We start from the raw sequence: 25,320 nt of genomic DNA, 5'->3' as shown, positions 1-25,320 counted from the left end.
CTAGGATTTATTTTATTTATTTTTTAATGTTTATTTTTGAGAGAGAGACAGAGACAGAGAGACAGAGCATGAGTGGGGGAGGGGCAGAGAGACACAGAGACACAGAATCTGAAGCAGGCTCCAGGCTCTGAGCTGTCAGTACAGAGCCCAACGCAGGGCTTGAACCCATGAACCATGAGATCATGACCTGAGCCAAAGTTGGACGCTTAACCAACTGAGCCACCCAGGTGCCCCTTAACTAACTTGGATTTAAGTTAAATATAAAATAAAATAAAATAATCATAATATCTAAAAAAAAAAACAAAAAAGAATGAGGTGGGAAGACAACCAAGGCCTGAAATGTGTTATTAACAGGCATTCAGAGCACTGAGCTGTCAGGGAGAATAAGGACTCAGAATCTGGGGTTTTCTTGCCTCCTGCATGCCAGCTGCCCAGGCTATGGTCAGGCAGCTTTATTCCCTTTGGACTCGTAAGGCCCATGAAATTCTCAGATGTGGCACATTGAGACACTCATGGGACTAAAGACAAAAGCCAGAGCTTCTGATTCCTGGTCTAATGTCAGATCCATTCTCTCTAATTACAGAGTCATAATGGTGAAGAGGATGGGGACATCCAAGGACCACAGGGCCTCTCTCTCAACACTGGTGAGAACCAGTTTCCTTCCCCTGGTTCTGTAGCTCCTGGCAGAGTTCTGGAAGCTGATTAAAGAGAAGATCAGAAATAATAGGTAATTAGAAACCTTATAAAAAGGAAAAATGCTCTCATCAAACTTACCAAAGCGTCTCCATGGCTGGAAGTGGGGGAGGCATTGTAAAGTACTGGCTTCAAGGGTCACTTGTGCCAAAGGGGTGGCCTAGAGGCTGCGGCAAGTGTTCAGAGGGACTAGGGCTTGTCCCCAGGGGCTGAGTGGGGAGAAGGTTTAGAAATGTATTTCTCAACTGGCCAGCCAGTGAGTAAAAGGCTAAGGAATGCCTTTTAGCAGCCTCAAGAGAACCTCAGCCCAGTGAAACCAGTGGTACAAGGACCAAAGGGGACTGAGGGCAAGAAAGGGAGACACACACACACACACACACACACACACACACACACACACACACACACAGAGGAGACTGGATTCTGTCAGCAAAACAGGCAGAAGGAGTGGACTTCTCCATTTGCCAGTTCCTCGGGTGTTTGGAATACTCTAGGAGGGGTAGTTGGAAGGAGCTCAGCAATGTTTTGGGTCCAGATGATCTATGCAATTAGCTTTGATAGGGTTCCTTACCTCTGGGGGTCCCTAGGGACCATCCCCAGCTTGGGAGGGGTGTGGGAGGTATATGGAATGCAACAGGTGGGCTGAGTGTAGGTTTGGCCCCCAGGTGGTCTGGTTGGACTTCAATAGCTCTCTGAGCAATGGAGCAGAACCCCTCAACTTCTGGAGGTACCTCTCTACCCAGGGGATCCTCACAGCCTCTTCCCAATTTAAGGTTGATGTATACACTCCCTCCTACCCCTTTTCCTATACCTTGCTGGCCCTCCCATTTGAATGTTCAAGAGACTGTTTTGGAAAAACCCCTAAAGGGACACAGACTGTTTATTTTTGCATTTCTGCTCCCCCAATCTTAAGGCTCCCTTTAAAGCTGGGGGTGGGTGAGTAGGGGCTCTAAGTGACAAAGACAAGGCAGGGGGTGGAGGAGGGGTGAGAAGAGGAACTCCCCACTGTGGGTAATCATCCCAGAGATTCATCCTGCATTTTGGGCTCAGTTTCATTTGCTGGTTCCTTTTTTCCTCCCATCTTCTTTACCTTTATCTCCTCTGTGCCCTTTCATTTCTCCACTCAGTAAACCTTACTAGCCATTTCCTGTGGCAGGGCTGAAACTGAGAAAACTCACTTTGGATGAAGACTGAGACACAGTTTTTCTGTCAAGGAGGTCACATTCGAAGTCGGTTTCAAAACAGAGTGAGCTTTATGCTTAGTGGGGGCAAACAGGAGGGTGGTTTGGGAGCCCAGTTTGTTGGGGGGTGAGCAGACCTGAGACGGTAGGGGTAGAGATCAGGGAGACATCCCAGAGGAGGGTGGAACTGGTGCTGGTTCCTGCTGGGGCACTTGTATTTAATGCAATATTCACAAGATATTTTTGCTAAAACAATTCTTTGTTGTTTATCTGAGATCCAGATTTAACTGGGCATCCTGCATTTTCATTTGCTGAATCTGACAACCCTAGTTTCCTCATGAACATATAGGAGTTAGCTGAATAAATAGAGGGACAGGAGAGAAGAGCACTCCTGCAGAGGGAACGGCATGAGCAAAGACTTGGAGGTGAGGGACCCCATGCTTCATTGAAGGGACTGAACATTGTCCAGTGGCTAGAGTGCAAGGGGGAAGAGAGGGTGTGGAGGGAATGCACCAAACCAGCACATAGTTGTTGAGTGTGTACTAAGTACCAGGCACGCATTGTACTCACAGGGTGCCCTTCTGAGACAGATAGACACAGCTTCTGCTCTCAGGGAGCTCACGGTTCAGCTGAGAGGCAGTGAGGCGGGGAGAGAGGACAGGCACTGTGGAAGTTACAGCTGGGGGAAATCAGCTTGGCCAGGAGGTCAGAAAAGCCCTCTCTCAGGAGATGACAATATGCTGAAGGGTGAGGAGACAGGCATGCTGAGGGCTGGGGGAAAAAATGTTCTGGTCTAAGGGAATAGCATAATGGAGGGCCCAAATTAAAAAAAAAAAAAAAAAGCAAAAAAAAGCACAGTGGGGTCCTGGATACTCAAATGTGACCAGAGGGGCAGAGGAAGAGACTGGATAAGTGAGCAGGGGCCCGATCACACTGGAGGGAATTTGGGCTAGATCCTGAAAGCAATGGGAGCCACTGAAGGAGTTTAAGGCAGGCAGGGTGACATAACCAGCTTTGTGTTCTTAAAGGTGACTCATGCTGGAAAGAAGAGGATGGATGGGTAGTGTGGAGGCAGAGATGAGGGTGATGAGGGAGGGGGCTCCTGCAGATGTCCAGGGCAGACAAGTCAGTGGCTTGGCCCAGCGTGATCGTGGTGGCTATGAAGAAAGAGAGAAGGAGAGGTGGATCCAGGCTGCTCTGAGGAGGAAGACTTGGCAGGGCTGGGTTATCCGGCACTGGGAAGTGAGTGGGTGGGAGGAGCAGGCGTGACTCAAAGCTTCTGGTTTGGACAGATGGGAGGACGGTGGCACCACTTGCTTAGCAGAGCTGGGGACTTGAGAGGTTTGGGGGTGGCAAATTGACAGAGTTGGGGTTTTCACAAGGAGAAGGTGAAAAAACTGGTGGTGGGCCATCAGAGAAGGGTGTGCAGAAGGAGAGAACCAGGGGGGAGCCAAGCAGAGTTGTGTTCAAATCTCTTCTCTCACACTCGGCTGTGTGGCCTTGATCAATGACTTTACCTCTCCTTGCCTTAGTTTTCTCATCTGTATGCCAGGATGATGCGGGTAGTCTGTCCTCAGAGTTGTGAGAGTGTGGTGAGCAGCCTTGGAGGGGGGGAACCCAATGATCTCCACCTCCTGGTACTCGCATCCTTGTGTGGTACCCTCCCACACTGTCCTAGGGTTGGTCTGTGAGACCAAGGGACTACATGTATGTCATTTTCAAGGCTATATTACAAAAGGCTTTGTGGCTTCTGTCTTTCCTCTCTTAGATCACTCGTGCTGGGGATACCCCAAGCTGCCATGTTGTCAGCAGAGGCTCAGGTGAGGAGGAACTAGTGCTTCCTGCTAAAAAGTACCTGAGTGATCTTGGAAGTGGACTCGCCAGCCCTGGCCAAGCCTCCAGCTGACTGCAGCTCCAGCTGACATCTAGATTGTAAGAGGGCAATCTACCTAATCTGCTTCCAAATTCTTGACCCATAGAAACTCTGAGATAAGAAATGCTTATGGTTTGGGGCGCCTGGGTGGCTCAGTCAGCTGAGTGTCCAACTCTTGATTTCAGCTCAAGTCATGATCTCACAGTTCGTGGGTTTGAGGTCTGTGTCGGGCTCTATGCTGGTGGTGCAGAGCCTGCTTGGGATTCTCTCTCTCCCTTGTTCCTCTTCCCCTCTCCCCTGCTCATGTGTGCTCTCTCTCTCTCTCTCTCTCTCTCTCTCTCAAAATAAATAAATAAACATTAAAAAGAAAAATAAATGTTTAAGTTTGGGGATGATTTATTATGTGGCAACAGAGAACTGACCTGGAGAATAAAAACACTTAGCACTGTACCTGGCACACAGTAGGGGCCATAGAATATGCAGCATCTGAGTTCAGGAGAGAGGCCTGGGCTGGATATATGGATCTGAGAATCTTTCGGCTTAGAGACAAGGCTTAGAGACAATAATGGAATCATTGGAGGTGGCTGAGCCAGTCTACACAGATGGGTAGACAGGAGAGGATGGCCTAAGCAAGACACCTGGGCAGAGAGGGGCTGTAAAGCAAGAGGAGGAGCATCTTCATGAGAGAAGGGGGACCTGCAGAGAAAGGAGGGAAACTAGAACAGGAAGTGGGAAGAGGCTGTCTCCTGACGGGGGTGGTCAACAGCATCACTACAGGGGTGCTGAGGGAGGGGGTGGGGGGGCGGAGATCTGAGGAGGTTCTTTGGATTCAGCAACAAAGAGATTCCTGCTGGTCCCACAAGAGCTATTTAGGTGGAGAGAGTGAGGCCAGATTGAATATTGTGGGTTGGGGTGTCAGTATAAACACTTTCCACCCCCAAGTCCCAAACCGAGATGGTTTACAGGAGAATCCTATAGAAAATCCAAACTACAGAAAATCCCAGTCTTATAGGAGCTGTAGAGTGAATAGGCACCCACTCCTTAATTTATTTTATGAACTCATGTAACTTTGATAACAAAACCAGAGAAGGAGAGAATAAGGGAGGAAATTAGTAGGCATATCTCATTCATATGAGATATGGATGCAAAAACCCTAAATAAAACCCTAAACAAAAACCCTAAATAAAATATTAGCAAATGCAATCCAGCACTATATTGAAAAAATCATCACAAAATCATCACACATCATCAAAGGATGTTTATTCTAAGAATGTATGGACAGTTTAATATAATAGAATCCACGACTAGATTTGGGGGAAAAGGTCCCACCTTAGATAAGATTCAACAACCATTCATCATAAAGCAGAATAGTGCTTCCTTACCCTCATAAAAGGTATCTATCAAAAATCTACAACAATCACTATTTCGAAGGGTAATATATTAGAAACAGTCAAGAACAAGATAGAAATGCCCACTGTCATCATTGCTATCCAACATTGTACTGAAGATTTTAGTGCAGTAATACAAGGAACAGGAAATAAAGACTGGATGGGGAGATACCAAATGTCATTACTTGCAGACTCTATGATTATTCAACAGAAAATTCGAGAGAGGCTATAAACTTATTAGAACTAAAAAAGAGTTCAAGTTTGCTGAATACAAGCTTATTATATAAAAATGAATCATATTTCAATAAATCAATATAAAATTAAAATTATAAATAATTTTAATATATTATAAAATATATATTTGAAAATGTAATTTATAATAGCAATAAAATTTTTAAGAGATAAATAGGAATGTTCTGAGAAAACATCTGACACAATTAGTTCCTCTGTTTTTAGTTGAGGAAATAGAAACCCTAAGAAGGGAAATGATTCCTCTAAGGATACCAGTAAGCCAGGGGCAGTTCTGGATTTTTAGCTGCATCGCATCCTAAAGAGCTGAGTGTTGGTTAATTTTGGCATTGTCTTTCTTTTTGTAAAAAAAATAAAATTCATTGTATTTTCTGATTATAAATTCAGTGTCTGTATATTCTAGAAAATACAGAAAATTCAGAAGTACATTAAGAAGTAATAAACCACTGGGGCATCTGGGGGGCTCAGTCGGTTAAGTGTCCGACTTCTGCTCAGATCATGATCTCGCCATTCATGGATTGAGCCCTGCATTGAGCTCTGTGCTGACAGCTCAGAGCCTGAAACCTGCTTCAGATTCTGTCTCCCTCTCTCTCTGCTTCTACCCTGCTCATGCTCTATCTCTCTCTCTCAAAAATAAACATAAAAAAAGAATAAACTACTAGCATTCCCATCTTACCACAGAGAGAACTATAATCAATGTATTTTCTTCAAAATTTTTGTCTATGTATCTTTGTGTTTTTAAACATAAAATTAGGATTATACCACGTATACCATTTTGTGCATGCCTTATTTCATACACATTTCCCTGTATCCTCATCTAGTCTTTTTGAATATAATATAGCACGGAATCATATTGATTAGGCGTATGCCATTTATTTAACCTATCGATTTGAATTTTCAGAGAAAAATGAAATCATGAGATATGACTGTGATGATCATGCTGATAAAAGTTAAACCCTAGAGCCAACTCAGGCACATGCAGACATGAAAGCAGGTGCGTTTCTAAGGCCAGAGGTTATCCTGCTGGAGAAGAGGAAGGACAAAACCAACATTTACCTGGCAGGGGACATCCTGCCTGGCAGGAGACAGACATCTCTGGTAATTACGCAGGAAGAGAATGGGATTTGGAAGGAGTCTATCAATTAGCTCTGAGCCTTTAGGCAATTCCCTACCCTCAGAAGCCTTGACTTCCTTAGTGGTGAACTGAGGACAATATGGGTGCCAGGCTCACTTAGGGCCAGCTCCTTCGGGCCTCAGAGCCTTTGCACCGGTCATTTTCTCTGCTAAAGTCAGCTCTGTCCTTCTCCTCACCTGACTGTCCATGTCGACCCTTGGGGCCTGGCTGCCCTTCTCCACTCTGCCCAGCAGGCCGGTTGGGTGAACTTATCATCAGGTGGTTTCTCCCTCCCCACCCCACCTCCATGGAGGGCAAGGCCAGAAGGTGCTCTGGCCTCAGGCCCGGCGTCCAGCCACGACCGAGTCTGAGGCAGAGACCCCCTTCCTTATTCTGCCATTCCTCTAATCCTATACCTCTCAACACTTAGAATTACAACTTGTCATTTTTTTGTCTACTGGCTGTTTCCTTGGGTCTTGTCTGTTTTCTCCTCTCATTAGGACCCCCTTCTGTCTTGGTGGCCGCTGTACACGGTCCGGGCCCCATACACGTTCGTGAAACAACAGAGACAGCTGTAGGGATCCTAGGTCGGAGGACACAGTGAAAACCGCCGGGGGCTGGGCTGATTCCAAACTGCGGGCGGAGGCGGGACGAAGAGGCGGGTTCTGGGCGGGGCCCAGGGTTTCAGAGGCGGAGCCTCGGGGGCGGGACTGAGGCTTCGGGGCGGGCTTTCGGGACTGCGGCGGAGCCAGCCTGACCGCGCGGCCCAGGCTGAGTTCCTCCGGCCTCTTGGTCCTCTGACCTCCCGCCCGCGCCGCCGGTAGGGGGCGCCCGCGCTCGTGGCGCCGCGGCTCTGCTGGGAAGGCGCCGCCCGCGCGGGGCGGCAGGAGCCGCAACTCCGGGCGCGGGCTCAGTCGTCCGCTCTGCCACCGCCGCCGCCACTGCCGCCGCCGCCGCCGCCGCCGCCGCCGCCGCCGCTGGGCGCAGGCTCGCTTGTCCTCAGGCTCCCGCTCTCCGGCCGCCGGCGTCTCCCGGCCCGGCCGCCGCCGCCGCTGCCGCGCAGTGAGTGGAGGCGGGCCCAGAGCTTGGGGGCCCGGGGCTCGGGAGGGCCAGGCACAAGGAGAAGCCGGCGCGGAGCAGCCGGGGGAGCGGGGTTGAGGAGAATCCGGGCGGTGGCGGGGAGCCGGGCCGGCGCGCTCCGGGGCTGGCACGAGCCCGCGGCGGGCTGCCCGCGGCCGAACGGCCGGGCTGGGCGCAGATTCCCGGGCCCGCCCCGCGGGGACGTGCGGCTTCAGCGGACCCGCGTTCGCGACCTCAGGGCGCGCCCCCCCCCCCCCCCCCGCCAGGGCCCCGAGCATTTTGTGTCCCACACCGGGTTGGGGTGGGGGGACTTTGCCTGTGGGGCAACAGCGAAGCACGGCCCGGACGGGGACACCTCGAGTTTTGCGTGAAAATGATTGGTTTTTGGGGGGAGGGGGGTGGTGGCGCTTATTGGCCACCGTTTGCCCTAATTTAAAGGCTATGACAGGGCTTCTGAGCCCTGCCTTAGGGGGGTTTTCCGCCCCCAAAGACCCACTCTGCAGCTGAGTTCTTTATGCTCAGATTTGTGTGTCTTGGTATTTTTAATGCTTGATGTCAGAGGTGATAAATGACCCTGGTAATGGGGAGCCCCTGAAGCACCTGCTGGGCTGACGGTGGTGGAGGTTGTGTCTAAGGGTGGGACGGGAGAAACGAAGCAGAGATCCTCTTTGGATATTCTGCTGAAGTTATCATGTTTCTGTTCAAGTATAGGTGTTCTAGAACAAGTTGATAAATCCAATTTTAGGACTTTGTGGTCGAAGAGGTTTGAGCGGCAAACAGACCCAGGGTGACCTGGCTTGGCCAGGAATGTTGGGGTAGCCCGACTATCTCCTCCCGTTTCCCCTTGGCATATTTATTTATTTATTTATTTATTTGCTGTCACAAATGCTCAAGTGTCATCACAGAATAGGAAAGAAGCTAGGGGACAGCATTTAGCACAGGCCCGAGCCCAGGATTGATGTTTTCAAAGGAACAAATATGTAACGAGGAAAAGGAAAATCTTTTTATCTGTAAGGTTGGTAGTTTGAGACAACTTGCTCTCTGGTTGGGAACTACCAGCCCATACTAATAGTTCATTTTACGTAATGCCATAGATATTAAGGATTGAGTGGGGAGGACTGCCATATCTAAGATTTGTGTGATTGAAATTTTCACAAGTCATATTTTACCCATAGCATTACTAAATAAAGGAACCCTAGGGTGAATCCTTCTACAGATCCCTCAGTGTGTCTTGAATTTTGATATTGAGAGTCTGTTTAAAACGGAATGCACATATTTATTTGGTTTTGGCTTTACCTTGGAGATAATCCTGAGTCATGCTTTAGAGAAGTTCCTTCTGTGATCAACAGCTCAGATGTCTGGTGGTCTCTATAAAAGCCAGACGCTCCTCTTTACCTGTAATTTTGTCTTCTGGAGCTCTGGACAAAGGAGGACCCGGGGAGGTGGGAAGCAGATTAAGAGGCCTTCTCTTCCCTGTTTGCCTTGTTTCCACACCAGGGCTCTAAATTACTTGTGTTCACACACCCAAGTTTCTCGATTTACCACAGAAATCTTGTTTATGCTACTGCCACTAGTATTTTCACATTTGTTTAATACTTGCCAGTTTACAAATGGTGTTCTATTCATGCTCTTGCTTATTTTCTCCTTTTCTGCAAAGAAGAAGCTGGGTTTAAAGAGGGATTTATTCAGGGTCTCATAATTAGTAATGGAGCAGAAGTGGGATACAGATCCTTTCTGGGGAGCAGTTCTCTTTCCTCTGCACTGGCCTGCATGTGACTTCAGAACCCCTAGTCCTGATCTTTTACCCTGCGGGTCGGTTGTTGCCTTTGTATTATGACTTGGTGGTAAAACTGTTTTGTGGAAGGCGGTATTATCCCATTTTATTTTGTAGAAACTGAGGGTAAGAGGTGTCTTCTGATTTTGTGACTATTTGCGATAGATAGCTCTTTAGCTTTAAGGTCATGTTTTCAACGTAGAGCGCCTTTCCTGTAGACTGCATGGAGAGAGGAGAGAGAAGAAACAATTCGTTGTAGGAAAAAACCATCTATTTCTGTGTTGGTATGGTTAAGGATAACCTAACACCATAATCACATTCTCCTTGTGTGCCTGGCTACTTGTGTCAGCCTGTATGTGAACATCAACCCAAAAGACTCCTTTAGATGTTGCTGAACTAGTTACTATAAAAAGTATTTCACTTTCAAACACCCATGTTTCAAGAACAGAGGAATTCCGTACAAAGGTAATTTTGAAGGTATGTGTAGATGGAATTTATTGGGTCTTTTCTGAATGCCAGACACAGAGATTTCAGTAGAAAGGCATTTTGTAGGGGCTACCTGGGAACTTTGGGTAGGCAGTAGTTATAGGTTTTTATTATTTATTCAAGTTTGGAGGTGTGTGTTCTGATGTGTAAGTTGTAATATAGGAGTAGGACTTTTGCCTGGGAGAATTCTTAGTTGTAGTCTGTAGCAGAAATGATAAACTCAGAATGTTTATGTAAAATTAGTTCATCATAACCAAAAGCTTGATTGGAATTCTGCAGTGATGAGGAGAATGGCTTTCAGGAGTTCTTAGGTTATTCTTTAAGTTACTAACTTGTTGAATTGTGCATTTTTCAGATTTGCAACTTTAGAAAATTCTTAGCAATTTCTTGTAAGGCCTTTAAAAATTCTTCAGTATGTATTTTCTGTAGTTTAATTATCTGTTAACATTACACCTTCAGAATTTACACATTAGTCATGATTAACCTTTGAAGCTTAAATGTGGGTGAATTTCCAGTACTGCTTCCGGTACCCCTCTCCCACTCACTCTCTCTCTCTCAAAATAAATAAATAAACTTAAAAAAAAAAAGTCCCTGAGGATAATCTTAAAAAAAAAAAGAATTTTGTTTGCACCTACAGTCAGATATTTTCAGGTGGGACTGATTTTTAAGGGTCAGAAACCTTTCTTTGAACTTTACAATTGTTTGGGCTTGGTTGCATTCATTGTTGTTTAAAATGATCTTTAGTAAGGAGAGTCACTTTAAAGGAAAATTTTTTTCATTGTTACCCTCATAATCTCCATTCCCAGCAAATATTCTGGAATATTAGATTTTTCTTTGTCTTCATCAAGTAAAACAGGCCCATTTGATGCCCATTTTAAGATCTTCCTTCTGCTGCCTGTCTTGTGGTCATTTAACTTCTCATTAAACCCTCCACTGGAGATTGTGCCAGAAGGGGGAGAAGATGAAAAGCAAATGAATCATTTTCTAATAGTTAGCAGCTCTGAAAAAATGATTTAGTAGAAGGAATTGCCGCTATTCCAGAAATTCTTTCGGATTATGTTTTATTTCATTCATGTGTACTATCTCTGAGATGTTCCTAATAGTCATCGATTTAGAGGCTGATTGTGCAGTTATTGGGTGACCAGGAATCTAACTGCTTGTTTTGGTTTGTTTCTTGCTGTATCTAAGCATCTCCACAGAGAATGTTTAGAAGTAAGGAGTAGGGATAAAATTTAAACTTTATCAATACTATTTTTTTTTCCCTTAGAGCTCTTTAGTGAACAGTTTGATTTTTTTGGACAGTTTAGTCATTGTTTTTGGAAGTGACTAATAATAACTTCATTTTATTTTGATGTATCTGCATCTTATACACAAATGTAGGGAGACTTTTGGGTGCTTTTTAAGAAACATGGGTTTATATAGGTTCCCATAATTGCTTTCTTGAATAATTAGGCTTGAGGTTTCATTACTTCTTTGTATTGGAACAGAACCTTGGCTTTTGCTGTGGAACAGATTCAAAGGCATCATCTAATTTTCTTTTTATGATTGCTAAAGAGTTACCTTGTTTTGGTTTAGCGGTAAAAAGTCAGGGGAAAAGGTTAATAGTGGACAGACCTTGCACAACAGTTGTAACATTGATGATATCTGTTTTTTTCCTTTGTCTTTGGTCTCCCATTTCTCATTTAACCATTCGGATATTCCTGGTTTAAAGTTCTTTACTTCACTTAAGACAGAGGACACCAGTCTTCAGTCATGATAGTGAGTAGGTTCTTGTTATTTTTCCTCAGGGGAATTTTTACAAGCCCATTGTGACTGCTCACTTAGACTCAGTTCCTATTAAATTTGTAAATAAAATCTACCTGTGAGGGTGTGTAAAATTAGTCCTTTCAGCTTTTTCTTTCTTGGATTCAGTTCTTTCAAATTCCACCCAAAGAGGCGATTTATAGAAAGATCTAGACTAGGAGTCAGAAAATCTAAGTTTTTAGTTACTTTCCAACCGTGGAAACTTGAGAAAGTCATTTAATCTGTTTCTCTATTTTGCATCTCTAAAATAGGTACAGTAATTCATGCACTACTTAATTGTATCAAGAATGTTGTGGGAGAAAAAGTTCTACCTCTTTTTATTTAAATTGTTTCTTCACATTGGAATCCCTTCTCTAAGGTTGTCCAAATATTCCTGCAGAGTTCTACTGAGTGAGCTCTTCCTGAAGTCCTCCCATTTGGAAGTGTTCTTGCTCTTTCTTCCCAAAGGCCTCTGCTAGTCCATCCATTATGTAGCACTTCTGAATTCTGTACAGTTGTTGCATGTTGCCTTTCTTCACAGATAGAAAGCTCCATGAAGGCAAGGATTGTATCTTCCCTATTTCTGTGTATCCGCATTGCACACTCCCCGCCCCGCAGGGGACCTATAATAAATGTCTCAGTTGACTGAATTATTTTTTAAAATGTTTATTTATTTCGAGAGAGAGCAACAGTAGAGGAGGGGCAGAGAGAGAGAGAGAGAGAGAATATCCCAAGCAGGCTCTGTGCTGTCAGTGCAGTGCAGAGCCTTATGTGGGGCTCGAACCCACAAACTATGAGATCATGACCTGAGTTGTATGCTTAACCAGCTGAGCCACCCAGGTGCCCTGACTCATCTATTTTTGAGGCTGTCAGGAATAAATACTCTGGGTGATGGGAAGATGCCAGAGATGAGCCTGTTATCAGAACTTTTGGATGACTGGCCTTTTAAATCACTTCATTACTGGAGGGCCTGGATGGCTTAGTCAGTTGAGCGTCTGGCTCAAGTCATGATATCATGGTTCCCGAGATCAAGCCCCGATTGGGCTCTGGGCTGCATAGTGCAGAGCCTGCTTGGGATTCTCTCTACCCCTAAGTTACTACTCCCACCCCCCCCCCCCCGGACTCTTTCTCTCTCTCTCAAAATAAATAAACATTAAAAAAAATAAAATCAGTTATTGCTCTGTCTACTGTATCATGTACTGAATTGGATACACATAATGTAAATTGGTAAAGCCTGTTTTCTTGTTTCTATTTACTTCAAGTGCTGTGAAGCAAGTCAGAGGAATGAAAAGTTGTCACAACAGCCCTGAATTTGACATTTGTTCCATTTCTCACCCTGTAGCATGTGGAGGCCTATCTATATCCAACTGCTGAGTATGGAGAATAAAACCTGACCGCACGTTGTCTGGTCCACATTTTAGCTTGTTTTCTTTGAAGAATGTGCAAGGTGGAAAAATAGATGCTTCAGGCTCTGATTTCAGCCCATGCTGTGCTATGCAAATGTTCTCTACATGCCTGAGTGACCTTTTTGAGAAAGAGCCTTTGTGATCTTCTGCAGCCAGGGAATAGTGTGCCAGATTTCTCTAAAAGTGGGAAAAGTGAATCTGTTCAAAGACCATATTAAAAAGCCAGTGCTTTTCCTGGATAAATAACCGATAAGTTCGTGTTTCTGACTGTCTCTTGCCAGAGCTTTTGAAATTTGCTCTGCAGTTTGTTTTGCCGGTTGATTTGGAGAATGATGTGTGTGAGAGGGGACTGACTGAACCAATTCCATAGCTGGGAAAGTGTTTAAGTGCTTTTGAATTGTAGATAAAAATAAATTCAAACAGGCATCATTAGTGTCTGGGTGTTTATCAATGTCTTCAGGCTGCCTCTCTGTAAGTGCCGGCTGAGTAACTCGCAACCAGATTTGTGAGGTTCTTTTTGTTCCAAATTGTGCTCTGATGATTTGGCATTTACATTGTTTTCTGTTTGTTTTATTATTGTACTGAATGAAATATATCATTATTAAAAGTATAATTAATTTTTTTAATGTTGTAAAAGAAATACCATTCTGATGTATTTCTCTTGGAGTGATACTGGTGTCACTTGAAGTCTTGGAGGTTCATGACTTTTAATACTTTTACTGAGATGTTTAGTTTGTATAGCTGGATAGTTTGTATAGTTTGCCTAATGGATGAAAAAGAATTTTCTCTTTCTCCCTTTCTCTTAAACCAGCTTTTTGATAAGGATCATTATGGGTTTGCACCAGAATAAGGCTGTAGAGTTAATCGTAATGTTCTCCTGTAGAAATTCTAAAAATTGAATTTTCAGAGAGCGTAGGTAGAATTTGAATGACTGGTTTACTAACTAGGCTCTTCCTCCTTCCCTAAGCATAGGATAATTTTTTTCTCTAAAGATGGTCAATCTCTTAGGTATGAGTAGAAGTTCCAAAGGAATGCTTTCTTCTCCAGATCTTTGCCCTATAGCTGGTTTTGGTTGAGCAAAGATGAATAGTTCTCTGGTGGTTGGCCTGCTCTGTTGGGTGGAAAAATCCTTCGCTGTTTTCATGGTTAAATGCTCTATCATATGTCTTTTTCTCTTCCCCAAGTTTCCCTGGAACCTGGGCTCCCTGAGACGCAGCGCTGGAGCAGATGGATAATGGAGACTGGGGCTATATGGTGAGAGGCTTTTGCAGATGCGTTTTGAAGGCTGGCAAATAATTTTTATGTATCTTTTCCTTCTTCTGTATTCTTAGGTATAACACATCTTATAAGAATGAAAATTGTAAATTAGTGCAACACCCCCTCCCCCCTTAATTAGTTTAGATTATTTTGGGGGTGTTTTTGTTTAGTTTGGTGTTTTTATGTAGGCAAAGTCAGTATGAACTCTCCAGGTCACTTTTTATAATCACTTGAGAAAGCTCATCGTCATGAGCTTAGTTTAAGGACCTTTTGGTCTTTAAAGTGTGTTGTTCTTAAAACTCTTCCTTTGTAGAGTAGTGACTATTAAAATAGTCAAGTAGGTAATGGTATAGAGGATATTTTCTTGTGTTAGGGAAGTTAAAGGTGGAGAATGTGCCACTTATCCTATCTGTACTTTCTTGATGTGCGTGTCTTCCAATTTTTGTTTTCCTTTGGTAAGAAATATTTCACTTGCCTGGTACCTGAAGTCTCTCTGTCTTTATTTTTATTTTATTTTTTTCTTAAATATAATTTCTAAACTGGAAGGTATGTATTATTTAGAGAAGCTGGTAAAGGTCAGATTGCAACGTTAATGTACAAAAGTGAATACGCTATCAGGTTATAAAATTTGAGAGCTGCCTTTGAATATATGAGATTGTGTTGACTAAACTGTATTCTAATTTAGTATTTGGCACTGTTATTTCCATGGCTAAATTATAAAGATTAGGACTGCACAAAGTTTTATTTTTAAAATGTTACAATTTCTTCTTTTTTGAGTGGGAAAAACAAAGTAAGTATTTAAAGTAGGTATCTTTATATTATCAAATCATTTTTATTATGTGTTAAATTGAGTTAAAATAAAGAAAGTCTCTCTCTCTTTTTTTTAATCAGAAAAAAAGGACTATATTTCAGTTTGGCCTTTCTCTTCCCATAGTCTGGTTTGACCTAAAAACTTCTCTGTAGATACTGGGCCTGAAAGTAAATAAATGGCTTTGGAAGTCATTTTTAGGGTAAGGCTTTAATGAATTAGATTTAGCCTTTTCGTACTGAAAAAAAAAGTTAGATCCCTTTATCTGGGTAGGTTTATCATTAACAGTAAAGCTGTTTTGCGTTATAGGATTGCTAAGTACATTATAGCCTGAAGGAATCTTTTGCTTTGCTTGTTACCATTAATTTTCTTAATTTGTCAAAGTTAAGATTTAAGAAATTTCAGATGACTGATCATTTTTTAAAAATTTCAGATGACTGACCCAGTCACGTTAAATGTAGGTGGACATTTGTATACCACGTCTCTCACTACATTGACGCGTTACCCGGATTCTATGCTTGGAGCTATGTTTGGGGGGGACTTCCCCACAGCTCGGGACCCTCAAGGCAATTACTTCATTGACCGAGACGGACCTCTTTTCCGATATGTCCTCAATTTCTTAAGAACTTCAGAGTTGACCTTACCCCTGGATTTTAAGGAATTTGATCTGCTTCGGAAAGAAGCAGATTTTTATCAGATTGAGCCCCTGATTCAGTGTCTCAATGACCCTAAGCCTTTGTATCCTATGGATACTTTTGAAGAAGTTGTGGAGTTATCTAGTACTCGGAAGCTTTCTAAGTACTCCAATCCAGTAGCTGTCATCATAACTCAATTAACCATCACCACCAAGGTCCATTCCTTACTAGAAGGTATCTCAAACTATTTTACGAAGTGGAATAAGCACATGATGGACACCAGGGATTGCCAGGTTTCCTTTACTTTTGGACCCTGTGATTATCACCAGGAAGTTTCTCTCCGGGTCCATCTGATGGAATACATCACAAAACAAGGTTTCACGATCCGCAACACCCGAGTGCATCACATGAGTGAGCGGGCCAATGAGAACACAGTGGAGCACAACTGGACTTTCTGTCGGCTGGCCCGGAAGACCGATGACTGATCTCTAAGCCTGGGAGAAGTTCCTGGAAACTGACTCTCCAGGACATGGAAGAGACTGATTTTTTTTTTTTTTTTTTTTTTTAATCACAGTGTGGGAATTTTTTTTAAATATTTGTATTTATTTGAAGGCATTGAGGACCAGAAGGAAGTTTTGTGCTTTAGCAGACTCCTCTATGTTTTGTTCCCTTTACCTTGAGTATGCATGTGCCTGTTCAGAGCCTCCAGATACCTTTTTTATAAAAAGAAGTATGAAAATCATTATGGTATATAATCTACTCTTAACAGAGCTTTTTTTTTATTACAGTGCTACAATGATTTCTGATTAAATGGTCCCTAACTTAACTAGAAGGCTAAAAATGCAGGCATGAAAGAATAAACAGAGTACTCATGATGCCTTTGAGAAAAATCAAAACATCATGTAGGGTGACCTAGTTTCCAAACGAATAAGCAGTATTGTAATATTAAAGGAAAACTGTTCCAATCATTTAAAAGTACTTGTTAAGTACTGCTTTTTACAGTTATGACAACTGTTTCTTTCTATGCATATAAATCAAGCAACCAAATATCTGTAGCCATGGAAATGTCTGACTAGAAATATTTATATTGGATTCTGAATACAAAATGTCCCTGTGGTAGAACTCTTACTTCTTATGCCTGGTGCAGTATAATTCCCAAGTGTACTGTCTACCAGGAAAAAAAAAAAAAAAAAACTAATAAAAAATGAAATATGAACATTAGGTTTGTATTTGTTGATTATTGTTACTTAAGGGGGGGATATTATATTCCTTGTGTAAAGTACACATTATTTGGTTTATGTCCCAGTGTATATACTGCCTGTAGCACATTTGTATTTGACTCAAGAGGATTCTGTAGAACCTTAGGATGCAGTCTACAGAACTGTACTGTGTTACTGGAGCAGGAATGGATGGAATTAGTAGTTTTATCTAAAATAATGCATACTTGAACAGTGACCATAATAGTTTGATAAATTTTCTCAAATAGGACTTAGGTTGAAGATTATAGATTTTTCTTCAGTAAGCCACCAATTGTCAGCACTGAATATGACCCTTATTCTAGCTTCATACTGAGCACAGGGACAGATTGCCTCTTTAGCCACTTTATTCTCATAGCGTTATGGTGGCCCACAAATATATTTTATTATTACAGTTAAGTCCGTTTCTGAGGAGAAAAACTGCAGTGAGTGGAGACTCTGGAGCAGTTGGAGATACGTATGTACTTTTATTTATTTCACTGTAGTTTTATTTTGAATAGTTGATTTGATTGTCTTTCTTGGAGGTTATAGGAAGGATTAGTTTAGCTACAGCGTGACTTCCTAGTTTACCAGAACACCTTATAAAAGAAATCCTGTAATTTCTTCCCTGTTTTCCTTTTTTTTTTTTAATTTTTTAAATTATTATTTTAGAGAGAGAGGGAGAGCGTGAGCAGATGAAGGAGGCAGAGGGGAAGAGAGAGAGAGAGAGAGAGAGAGAGAGAGAAATCTCAAGCAGGAATGTGGAGCCCAATGCGGGGCTTGATCCCACCACCACAGGATTGTGACCTGAGCTGAAATCAAGAGTCAGATGCTCAATTGACTGAGCCGCCCAGGCACCCCTTTCCTATTTTTTAGGGGAAGTATGGAGTTCTGAGGCTGTGTGCCCTCGAGTAGGGTCCTCCTTATGTCCTCTTTATGAGAACATTCTGAGATTCTGTCCCTAAGAGGATGAAAATACTTACCTATATCCATTTTTGCCCGTGTCTCTCTGAAAATTTATTTTAAGATTTGACAAATGACCAACATCCAGAAACCTATAATTACCCCTTTTTCACCATCTTCAGCTAAACTGTCTTCAGTCTGATATCTCTTCATGTTATTGGCAGGTTGCTGTGGTTCCAGTAAATGTGCTAGGATGAGGTTATCTTTTTAGAAAATTGTCTCATACTTCAAACTGATTAGAGGTTACCTAAAAAAACATATTCAGCCACTTATGTGTTGTTGAGTTAGCTGAGGTAAATGCAAGACAATGATTTGAATTGAAAATAGATACAGAAATGGGAATAATATTAGTTGTTCCAGGATTTCAAAAGTTTAAAACTTACAAGGTTTCTTCCGTGACCATTTTACTGGGGAGAAGTTTGTTTTTGATAAAATTTCTCAGATTTGTTAATTATTAACAACTGAATGATTATTTTTATGAATAAATTAGAGAAAGTAGCCAGCTGAGATTTTTTGCAATTTTATGTGTCTGGTGGCATTTAATTTTGATTGTTTTATTTACTTGGGCAACATGAAAAATGTAGTTTGATTATATTTGGGTAATTTGAGACAATTATATCTTCTTTTGGGAAATTAAAAATTTTTTCTAATGTTTATATTTGAGAGAGACGGAGTGTGAGTGGGGGAGGGGCAGAGAGAGAGGGAGACACAGAATCCGAAGCAGGCTCCAGGCTCAGCTGTCAGCACAGCCTGACATGGGGCTCGAACTCGCGAACTGTGAGATCATGACCTGAGCCAAAGTCAGAAGCTTAACTGACTGAGCCACCCAGGCTCCCCTGAGGAAAATTTAAGTTGTTTTCACTGTGAAAGAGTTGATTTTCAAAAACTGATATTTAGTTGTATTCTCAGGACTCTACATTTTATTTAGAGTATTAGGCACTTTCGGAAGATTGTGTGTGCACACATTGTGTATGTGCTTTTAAGCCTCAGATAAATGTGTGCAATAGACGTGATAACTAATAAGTTCATTGAGTTTTTTTAAAGACCTAAAACCCTGGTGTTTAACAAAATAGAAACTACCAATGGATAGCGCTACTATTTTTTATTTCAAACATATTCAGAAGTAAAGAGAATAGTGCAAACATTCATGTACCCATTGATCATCTTCAACTATTTGCTCTTTTTTTTCCTCCCATGGATTATCTTAAAGTAAATCACAGATGTTTCATTCATTTCAGACTATGTCTCTAAAAGATAATGATTCTCTTTAAAAAAATACACACTTTATTGGGCGCCTAGCTGGCTGAAACGGCAGACTCTTGATCTTGGGGTCGTGATTTCAAGCCCTGTGTTGGGCGTAGAGCTTACTTGAAAAAACCAAAAAGATATAAATGTATACATACTTGAAAATGTATAAAGTGTATATGAAGTATACTTTAAAATTTAATGCTATATATGCCATTAATGCTATATATGCCATTAAATAGTGCCATTATCACATGGTGGTGCCTCTTGAATGCTGCTGATTATTTCACAGCTTGGCTCTCGAACTTTGTAATAGTGGTCTTAAATATTTCTCATAGGCAGGGTTCCCCTGTTTGTAGAAAAAAGTGCATTGTTAGGATATATCTGTCAGGATTAATGACTTTTACCTTCAAATTAAGTTTTTCATTTAAAAAAAGTAACATTACATAAGATGCTTAATTTTAAAAATTATTTTTTAAACCTATTTTGTGTGAACATATGGGGAACATTTTTTCCAAAGGGCATCCTTCCTTTTCTCATGCAGATTTTAAATTGTATGCAGGTGGCCAATTAAGAAACAGCTTATCATTTGCTTTTGGAATTTAATACAAATAAAATGCTTGACTTTTTGAGGTTCTTTGAAATTGAACATTTACCCACAAAGCAAGGGGCCAGAAGGCGGAGCCAGGTGGGCAAGGTACTCTCAGATCACATTATCTCCCATTGTCCTCTAATGTATGTCTTGATTCTTTCCTGCCCAGCTCTAGCTTCATCTTTTATATTGTTAATTTACTCTTTTGCTTGTCTAGGCTAAAAACTTTAAGCTCCTCATTGAAGACGGTGTTTGTGACTTTTTTGTTCTCCCCTGTAGCCTTAGTACCAAGAATAGTTTCTGTCATGTGGCATATGCTCAACAAATATTTGTTGAATGACTGAGTGAATGAATCGGTAAGTATGTTTAATGCATCTAGCAATTACTTGGACACATTTTTACAATAGAATAATTGGGGGAAATAGGATTCTTGTTTTGAAAATATCCCCAGTGATTCCTGCACTGTTTGTATCTATAGGGAATCACTTAAATATGAGTTCATGTACGGAGCAGGAACAACCTTTTGTAGCTCACTTTGGAGAACCTGGCTTGAAATAGCATCCAGATTAGGGGGGAAAAAAAAGCCAAATAACACACTATGGCTAGAGTGAACCATGAGAGAGCGCATCATTCTGTCTAGGGATAAAGCTCAACACTCAACCTGCCCCAGCTAGAAGAGAGACTGTCTTATGGTTCTAAGACATTTAACTTAGCATAGCACTTTTCTTTTGGTAGAAAATATCAGTGAAATATATTCCTGTTTGTACTTTTGTGTCTCCAAGGCAGGTTCAACGTAGTTGTTGTTTTAATGTATTTGAAATACCTGCAGTGTGCCATTTTCTACTAGTGCAGATGAAGAAAAATGTCTCTTACTGCAGCTTCAAAATTATAGCAGATTAGAAAAATATACCTTAAAGTGCTATTTTGGTGGACTCTTGAGGAGCCAGTAACATAAGATTATATATATATATATATATATATATATATATATATATATATATATATATATATATATATATATTAGCAGTCAACTGACTCATTTTAACTAACTGGAGACATTTCCCCAAGGTCATTTGTAATCTCACATTCCTAAATTGCTGTGCATGGAAGAGCCACGTTGCTGTACCTGTCACCTTTGTAGCAAGGTGATGTAAGCCAAGATGGTCAGAGTCTGCAGCAATGTGTGTGCAGCAGGTTCCTTCATCTTACTGTGTGGGTCATAAAACTATGTTCATTTATTCCATAAATGCAAAGTGTCTACTCTGAGCTAGATCCTGGAGTTAGGAAGAGGAAGAGTCCATTCTGTTCACAGTCAAGTAGCAGGAGGTAGGGAAAAGAGAAAAGTGAATGGGATGAAGTGCATAATGTTTTATCTGTTGATGCTGTAGGCCAGTCATGCCCCTCATTTACGTAAGCCTGCCCTCATATAGTATCCAGATTAAATGCTCTTAAAATAAAGGTTAGAAAGGAAGTAAAACAAATAAGAACGCTCCCTATGTTCTTTAGTGAAGATGAGGAATCAGAAGAAGTGGCATATTTCCTTGTGTTGCTAGTTAAGCAGGTTTGAGCTAGATACGTCAGCATTTGCTGACAGGTGTTACAGCAGTCAGTTTTTCTCCGGAGCACCAAAGAGCATACACTTATCCTTAGACCACAGGAGCTAATCTGGAGTAGGAGGACTGCTGTCGTTTTATGACACGATTTAAATATTAGAAAGTAGGGAGATGTAATTATTAGAAAAAGTAACACAGCACAAGTAGATTAACTGTATTAAGAAGTAAATGTATCATATGTTCTTTAGGTAAGTTCTTTATATTGTTGGGTTAAAAGGATGCCTTCTTGGAGACAGGGAATGACCAAAATGGATTGATTGGCCTTCTATCTGACAAGCCTCTTGGAGGTAACCAGTTCTGTTACAACTTTAGATAATCGTGTTAAATTAAGCCATGAGGTATGACAGGATGCAAAATGCAAAGAGCAAGTCTAACACCATGCTAAGTGTGAATGAAAGCCTGAGAGTTGCCAATTTTATAAGGTGTTAAGACACCTTTTCTGAAATTTGACCTAAGGGGTAAAAAAGTAAGCCTCACTATCTGAAAACATATTTGCACCATAGACCTTAAAATAATCTGTTGTGTATCTATAGACTATTGTTTTGATCATCTGTATCAAATCTATTAAGTATTAGTTACTGAATTCTGAATATAGGGTTTATTTCTTTACTCTGCTTATTGCAGTCATTGACATTCATAACCTTTCCCAGTGAGGCTTACAGCAGAGAGTCTGGGACGCAGGCCCCAGACTATTAGGATTTTATGAGTCCTCCCCTTCTGTTAATGACCTAGAGTTCTGGTATTCTCTCTTAGACAGCTGGGGATCTTTTTGCCATAACCCTTGTAATTGTTTATATGGCTTTCCTGGGCTGCTGATGGCAGTATACAGCAGCCTTCTTTGTTCCTGGGATTGTGTTCCTCAGAATGGATAGGAAGGAGGCATCTCTAGCAGACAGATGTGAGAGCGATCTCCCCACCCCAAGTTTCCTATCACCCATTTTTATCACCACAAAACAGAGTTAAAGGCTGAAAATAAGATGGCTAAATCACTGCAATGATTTATCTTATTTTTGTGACTTAAAAGCTAGTTTGCCACTATGTGTATATGCTCTTGAGTATGTCAAGCCACGATTTAGAGCTTGGGCCTTCCTCCTAATTCCCTTTACCAAATTCTGAGCAATGCATTTTGCTGATTGCAGTCCAGACTCAGAGTTCTTGCCAGACCATATCCCTACTCTTGGTTTCTTTTATGTATTCTCTTTTAAACACACGTGCTATGCCAAGCAATTTCCAACCTAATGGGAATCAATTAAAATGAGAAAACATGGAAGTGTATTCACTGCTTGTTCTCTGCTCTCTTACATAATTTATAATGTGTTCTACTCAACTACCTGAGTATTGGTCGGTGACCTCTGAGCCCATTCGAATAGACGTTCATAGACATTGCCATCGTAACAGCCAAGTGCTGAGTTTAAGCTCTGATCCGTGAAGTCAAAAGCATCAGTTAACAAGATGGCATCCTTCCTGTGAGAGAAAACAAGAGTTTGTGAGTATTTTAGATTGCTCTTATGAATCTAATTAATCAGGGATGGTGAATAACAACACCTAATTAGAGGTTGCATCATTATTCACTTTTGAACAACTCAGCTTTAATTTTTTAAACGTTTTAATTTTTGATCAGTTATATATACCATAGTATAAAGAGTCTAGTAGTCTTCAAGGCTTGTTAGTTAAAATCAGTATATCCCCGTCCCACCTCTACTTCCTCCACCCTGCAATCAGTCTTGGTCTTTTAGCTGCTATTTTTGGTATTTACTTGAATATCTCTAAATGTCTTGTTTGGATTGCTACTTCTTGATTGTTCAGTTTTAGATATTGTCTGTTGAGTCTGCATTACAAAAGATATGTTTTTAGTCCCCTCCCTTCACCCCTATCTCATCCCCGCTCTCTCCTGCTTCTTCCCCTTGGCCTTCCCGCTCCCAGTATATAGTTTAAATACTGGTCAGACTTGCATTTGGTACTTACATGGTTAAGATTATATGTCTGCATATTATTGTGACTTTATGTATCCTGCTCACAGTTGAGCTGTGTCCCCACCATGTCTCTCCTATTAAGAGGGATCTACTTCCTGGCCTGCTATTTCTCTCTCCAACACTCATCATCCTTAGTGATTTCATTGTCTACCTGAATGTTCCTCTAAAACGTGGCTTCTCAGTTCATGGATCTTCTCCTTTGACCTTGTTCTACAGCCCCACCTTGTGATTCTCCACCAGGATCCCACCCCAAGACTTGACGGCAACATCTGTACCTTCTCCGCGATGCAGATGGCATTCCTTTCACCATCCCTGCTCTTTTAGCTTACTCCCTCTAGTCTTTTGACTCTGATAACCCTTTTTTAAATTTTCTGGGCTTTTTAAAGATTATATTATATTATATTATATTATTTATTTATTTTTGAGAGAGAAAGAGAGAGAGAGTGAGAGTGAGCAGGGGAGGGGCAGAGGAGACGGCGAGAAGATCCCAAGCAACTCTACACTCAGCTTGGAGCCCCATTTGGGGCTTGATCTCACCACTGTGGGATGATGACCTGAGCCGAATTTAAGAGTCAGATGCTTAACTGACTTAACTGACTGAGTCTTCCAGGCAACCCCCCTTTTTTTCTTTTTTCAAGCAACAAAATGTGCTTTATTTTAGCCTATTGAATGAAATATTTTTTAACCTTTTTTTTTTTTTTTAAGTTTATTTACTTATTTTTTAGAGAGCATGCATGCTTGCAGGGGAGGGGCAGAGAGAAGGAGAGAGGGAATCCCAAGCAGGCTCTGCCCCGGCAGCACTGAGCCCAATACAGGGCTCCATCTCACCCATGGTGAGATCATGGCCTGAGCTGAAATCAAGACTCCAGTTGCCCAACAGATTGAGCCACCCAGGTGCCCCTGAATGAAATATTTTAAAAAATTGTTCACATACTTCTCTTTCTTTTTTAACAAAGGGTAGAAAGCATAACATGCGATTTTTTATACTCTTCCCTAGCCCTCCTTTTGCAAAGCATTTGAGATGACTGGGATACTGTACCTACCTATTTTAATCCTCTCTGGATGACCCTTCATCATCGCTGTGAGGTGATTTTCATTTAGGGCTGTTTGTACTTCCTTGACCTTACTGGCACCTGCCACTTACTTAATGTCGCTTATCCTTCTGGTGGTCTCCCTTCCTTTCTTATTCAGCTGAAATTCCATGGTCTTTTATATTCACTTCCTCAAAAATATATTCCACATTTTTCACTGACTGTGTGACATCACCTTTGTGGCTCTATATGGCTGACCGGAAACCAGTACCGACCGGTGTAACGGGCTCAAGTGGGCCCTTCCGGCTGCCTAGCAATCCTATGACATTGCTCTCATTCCTGTACTCTTTTATTCTCTTTGGGGATTATTTCACACCTTCTCTCTAATCCTTAAATCCATGCCACCTGCCTCCCTATCTCTCTCTTTTCGATGGCTCTTCGTCCCATTTCACTGATAAAATGGAAGCAGTAAGAGCACATCCACAAGTTCTCACCTGTGCACCTATAGGTATGGTTCTTTCTCTATTTTTAGCACAGGTATGCAGTTCTGGCTCCCAGCTCTCGCCAGTCCCTCTCTGTCCAGTAGATGCCTTCTGCTCTTGCCTACCAGAAAACGATGTTCTAGAAATTCTCTTGCCTTTGCCTTACAATGTCAAAGTCCCCATCTCTACTGAATCGTTTTCGCATGTGAACATGGTGTGCTATCCCCCATCTTAACAACAAGCTTTGAGTCTGTTTCCTTCTCCATCATCTATTCCAGATCTTGACTCCCCTTTATGATAAAGCTCCTTAAAAGTGTTGTACTTGTTTATGCTTTGCTATTTCTTCTTCTCCACCTGTTCTTGTAGACTGGATCTGTTCAGGTTTTAACTTCTGCCACTCTACTGAAATAGTTCTTGTCAGGGCCTCCTCTTCTTCATCTTTGGAGGGTCCCAAGACTCA

The 25,320-nt window shown here is 41.8% G+C and overlaps 2 protein-coding genes across 9 annotated transcripts in view; one reads left to right on the top strand and one right to left on the bottom strand.

The window, feature by feature from the left end:
* The first annotated feature begins 7,318 nt into the window (after positions 1–7,318).
* The window catches only part of KCTD6 (potassium channel tetramerization domain containing 6), a 125,304-nt gene continuing 107,302 nt past the window's right edge, over positions 7,319–25,320 (top strand). Inside the window, exons 1-4 of one of the 8 annotated variants that reach the window (XR_008297108.1) lie at positions 7,568–14,280; positions 17,378–20,117; positions 21,563–22,860; positions 23,564–24,008. Coding sequence is in view for 4 of the 8 variants with exons in the window: in XM_027039099.2 (XP_026894900.1) it covers positions 14,254–14,280; positions 15,525–16,211 (714 nt within the window). In the remaining 4 variants the exon portion in view is untranslated. The other 7 variants (XR_008297106.1, XM_027039099.2, XR_008297105.1 and 4 more) reach the window with 7 other exon arrangements.
* The window catches only part of ACOX2 (acyl-CoA oxidase 2), a 27,836-nt gene continuing 21,527 nt past the window's right edge, over positions 19,012–25,320 (bottom strand). Inside the window, exons 13-14 of the mRNA XM_015065272.3 lie at positions 22,706–22,838; positions 19,012–19,518 (exon numbers count right to left, since the gene is read on the bottom strand). Coding sequence (XP_014920758.1) covers positions 19,456–19,518; positions 22,706–22,838 — 196 coding nt within the window. The 3' untranslated portion in view covers positions 19,012–19,455. The remainder of the gene's footprint in view (positions 19,519–22,705; positions 22,839–25,320) is intronic.

This window comes from Acinonyx jubatus, chromosome A2 (assembly GCF_027475565.1).
Source record: "Acinonyx jubatus isolate Ajub_Pintada_27869175 chromosome A2, VMU_Ajub_asm_v1.0, whole genome shotgun sequence".
Classification (NCBI taxonomy): domain Eukaryota; kingdom Metazoa; phylum Chordata; class Mammalia; order Carnivora; family Felidae; genus Acinonyx; species Acinonyx jubatus.
The sequence above is the reverse complement of the archived record's forward strand: the minus strand, read 5'-3'. Positions and strand labels throughout refer to the sequence as shown.